This window comes from Electrophorus electricus, chromosome 3, assembly GCF_013358815.1.
Source record: "Electrophorus electricus isolate fEleEle1 chromosome 3, fEleEle1.pri, whole genome shotgun sequence".
NCBI classification, from domain to species: domain Eukaryota; kingdom Metazoa; phylum Chordata; class Actinopteri; order Gymnotiformes; family Gymnotidae; genus Electrophorus; species Electrophorus electricus.
The window spans coordinates 5,017,501-5,021,721 of NC_049537.1; the positions used below are offsets into that span (position 1 = coordinate 5,017,501).

Sequence of the window (4,221 nt, forward strand, 5' to 3'; positions counted from 1 at the left end):
AGAAAGAGAGAGAGAGAGACAGAGAAAGAAAGAGAGACAGAGAGAGAGAAAGAGAAAGAGTGAAGGAGAGAAAGTAGGAGAGAGAGAGACAGAGAGAGAGGGAGAGAGAGAGAGACAGAGAGAGACAGAGAGAAAGAGAGAGACAGAGAGACAGAGAGAGAGAGAGAGAAAGAGAAAGAGCGAAGGAGAAAAAGTGAGGGAGAGAGAGAGAGAGAGAGAGAGAGAGGGTCTGGTTTTATATCAAAATTGATGAAAGGCATTTTTACCCAAATTAGACCACATCTGCAGTATAGCCATCATTAGATAATCAAGGAATATGTGGAAAACTGCAGGGCAATTTTCAGATTAGCATACTAAGGTTTCCCAACAACAAAGGCAAGTTTGCATTAAAAATCCCTTAGTCACAGACACTATCCTGGACCCAAAAAGATGACGCCCAGATCAGAGGTTATGCTGTGGGCTGAATACCCAATTTACAGGGGTGCTACACACCTACAATATTACACCAGCTAAAGAGGTCATTTGTACACACACACACACACACACACACACATGCACAGTGTATATTTAAAACCACTGCAAACTTCTCGTGGCTGGGTGGTTCTTAGTCCAATCTTTTTAGAAACCTGGTTATGATTAAAATTACATCATCAAAAATATCTGCAAGAACTCAAGAGTAGAAATGATTTATTGATCCTTTCAACTTTGATCTAAGAATCACATGGACTTACATTAAATCACATCACTCTTCAGATTTAGGAAGCAAACTGAAAATTCCACTATTAAAGCCTTGGGATGTGTGCCATGGTTCTGGTTTCATGTGCGAATGGTAAAAACAAATATCCATGTAGTTTAATATTATTGTATGGTTTCTTTCATAACCTTGAAATTACAGCTTTTCATGTGGCATGTATTATTGATATGCGTTCTATTAAATTGTAATGCCATGGTTCTTTCATGTGCCACAGCATTTGTTGGAAAACACAATAAACTGCAGTGTATGCTAACTTAAAACTGCACTGTTACTCGAGAGGTTCCCATGAAAAACACAATAAACTGCAGTGTATGCTAACTTAAAACTGCACTGATACTTCAGAGATTCCCATTAAAAACACCATAAACTGCAGTCTATGATAAACATAAAATTGCAGTGTTCCTAGAGATTCCCGTTAAAAACGCTATAAACTGCAGCGTATGGTAAACTTAAAAAGACACTGTTCCTAGAGAGAGCTCTAATAAAAACACAATAAACTGCAGTGTATACTAAATTTAAACCTGCACTGTTACTCGAGAGATTCCCGTTGAAATCACAATAAACTGCATATATGATAAACTTGAAACTGCATTATTACTCCAGAGATTTCCATTAAAATGGGCATTGGTTATAGGACTGAAGCAAATAAGCCTCCAAATCCCAGATCTCTCTCCTCACTGGTAAGTGAAAGTCTGACAGAGTCTGTATATGAAATTTAAAAAAACTGCCATATTGACTGAAACATTTATTTTTGTTTAGAAAACAACCTGTAATTACCAGGAAATATATACACTGAAAGTTGATATAAAGAATGTTCGTCTGTTTTCCCATAAAAGTAGCTAACCATATTTTAAGTACAGAATAGAAAACATGGTGTAATATTAATGGCCTCACACTTTAAAGAATTCTGTATTCACCTTAACACCAGTGAAGATTTTTTCCAGTGAAAATAAGATCAACAGAGGCTGCAAATACGAAGTACACGTTCTCTTCTTGGACCCAGCACAGAACAGCTGCCTTAATGAGTTATTAGTGCAATTAATGCTGGGCTCCGGAATATAAACGGAAAAAGTGAAACTCGCCGGGCCCAGTGTGCCGGACAATAAAGCCGTTTGTTTACGGACGGAGAGCGAAAGAGGGAGGTGATGATGAAGGTGCTCGTAAATTCTGATGTTTGGGGATGGGCGCTGGTCCCAGCTCCAGCGCTGACGTTTGGTTTGGCTGTTTCACCTCGTCCACTGTCAGTGCCCTGTAGCAAACAGCTCTTAACCAATGGCCCTGGACCTGTGCGCAGGAGGAGTGGGAAAGGAAGAGGAGGAAAGAGGGAAAAACGGAGGGAAAAGAAGCACGGAGGAGAATCCCGACCTCGTGAGAAAGTTGGGAGTTCCGGGAGTTTGTGGTGGACAGAAGGGGGTTTCTTCACTGCCGCGTGAGCCAAGCTGGGCCGTACAAAAGGAAAACCAATAATGAACGAGGACGGAGGGAGAAGGCTCCACCTGCGTGCACCATGGGTGACAGGAACCCACCCCTCCCCAGCACCTCCTGCACGTACCTCGTAACGCGATAGGTCCGTCCGGGCTCCGGGAGGTCCCGCCTTACCCGGAACAGGCCAGCGGGGAGACGGGCCCGAGGCTGGGCAGGGAACCCGAGCGAGTGGCTGGGGCACGGTGGGTGTAACACAGGGACCTCTCCCATTCGCGTGACAGACAGCAGGCCAGGGGAAAGGGACGGCCCTTCCGGTCAGCCCGCTTCAGATGGACGGCGGCCCGGCCCAGCTGGGCGCTCCACTCCTGGGGGTTCATGGTAACGAGCGGGTTGCCGAGCCGCTCAGGAGGCTTACACGTGCGGCTGATTTGCATAGCTCTGGAGAGAGCTGATCGTGCTAGATCCTCTTAGCGAAAACGGCAGCTCGACGTCCTCTCGACCAGGTGACACACAAATGACTTTTAGCTTCTGTGCGAGGCTACTTTTCAGACCAAAGTTGTTTCATGAACTGGCATTTTTGACCCTTTTTACAGTCACCTCTGTTCAGTCAGCCTAAAGACGAATTCCGTGACTGCCATTCCCAAAATAAAGTAACTCACAGTTAAAGACAGGACTAGCACCTCAGTGATATGGGCTAGCATGGCAGACCTGATAGTGGAACCAAAAGAGAAACAAAAAGTGAACAGTCATGAGACTTAAAATTGTCATTTTAATGGCTGAGCCTTTAGCCAGTCCTCATACATGTGCTGGGAGCGAGAGCACTATCTACTGGTCCTCAGCTTGCTTCTGTATCAGGAGCTCACACACACACACACACACATATATGAAAGTGGAATTAACAGCCATGCGCCTGTTACACAGCTGCTAAACTGGCTTTAGCGGAGCCAAATCATTCGCAGTAGAGAGGAGCAGTGGGACAGATTAGCTTTTTCTTAAAAGTCTCCGAGCTATTTCAAAGGAGAGGCATCGCTCACGTTTCGGGTTAATTCCAGAAACTGAGCGCGCTGTTGGTTCAGATGCGCGACACGTCACAAATGCGATATTGATTTACCCTTTAATGAAGCGAGCACTCGCGTGCCACTGCGTCCGAATGGATCTGGTTGCAGTGGGATCACATGGGAATGCAGAGAGACGGACACAGCGTTTAGATCTGCAGCAGCGCTGCTGGAGTCCGCATGCTGCATGTGGACACTCACCATAGAATGACAGCTGGCCCGAGCAGGAGATCTGGAACAGATGGGTTTGAAGAAGCTCAGGTTAACCCGGCGGCATTTCGACATTGATACAGATCGGACGACGCGATGCGGCGGGGATTTGGCCTAAATCCACCCACTCGTCTGATCGGGATTACCCAAATGCTTCGGCGGGTCATTTCTGAGGCTCCGTGAAAGTAACGGAATATGATGCAGAACGCAGGAGAGTCAGGCATCAGTCATGAGGCATCTTGCAACATTTACCGTTGGCTACTGTCTCTGCTCGTGCGATGACTGTGGAAACTGAAAAGTCCGAGAAATGGATTGTGTGTTAATAACACTTCCTTAGGACTATCAATCATCTGAGGCCTGTGGCCTGAACAAACCTACTCATACACCATCTGGCCAACACCTGTCAGGTGCCCAGAGATGCTCCACCCTAAATATGTGATGGAAAAAAGTCTTATATAGGTTAATACCCACAAATTCTTCGAATGTAATAAATGAATCACGAATGATACACAAGAGTGTGCATAAAAAAATGCCTGCCGATTTGGTTAGCATTCCATCCAGCTGAATAACAAACAAGGCAGATTAACTGAGTTTCCACACGTTCATAACTTTTTCCTTAAGAGGTTATTTCCCTGCAAGCAAAGGTTGCTCTCCTTGAGTTATGGCTGGCTTTGCAGCTGGAAAAGGAGCTATGAAACAGGCGATGCATATTATCAACACCGTTCTAATCTGCGCCAAAGGGAAGAAGTTGCTAGGGAGTTGCTGCAATGATGCATT

General features: G+C 45.2%; 1 protein-coding gene across 1 annotated transcript in view; it reads right to left on the reverse strand.

The window, feature by feature from the left end:
- The window catches only part of ror1 (receptor tyrosine kinase-like orphan receptor 1), a 28,567-nt gene extending 25,954 nt beyond the window's left edge, over positions 1 to 2,613 (reverse strand). The window contains exon 1 of the mRNA XM_035524023.1: positions 2,354 to 2,613. Coding sequence (XP_035379916.1) covers positions 2,354 to 2,613 — 260 coding nt within the window. The remainder of the gene's footprint in view (positions 1 to 2,353) is intronic.
- Between the last annotated feature and the right edge of the window lie 1,608 nt (positions 2,614 to 4,221).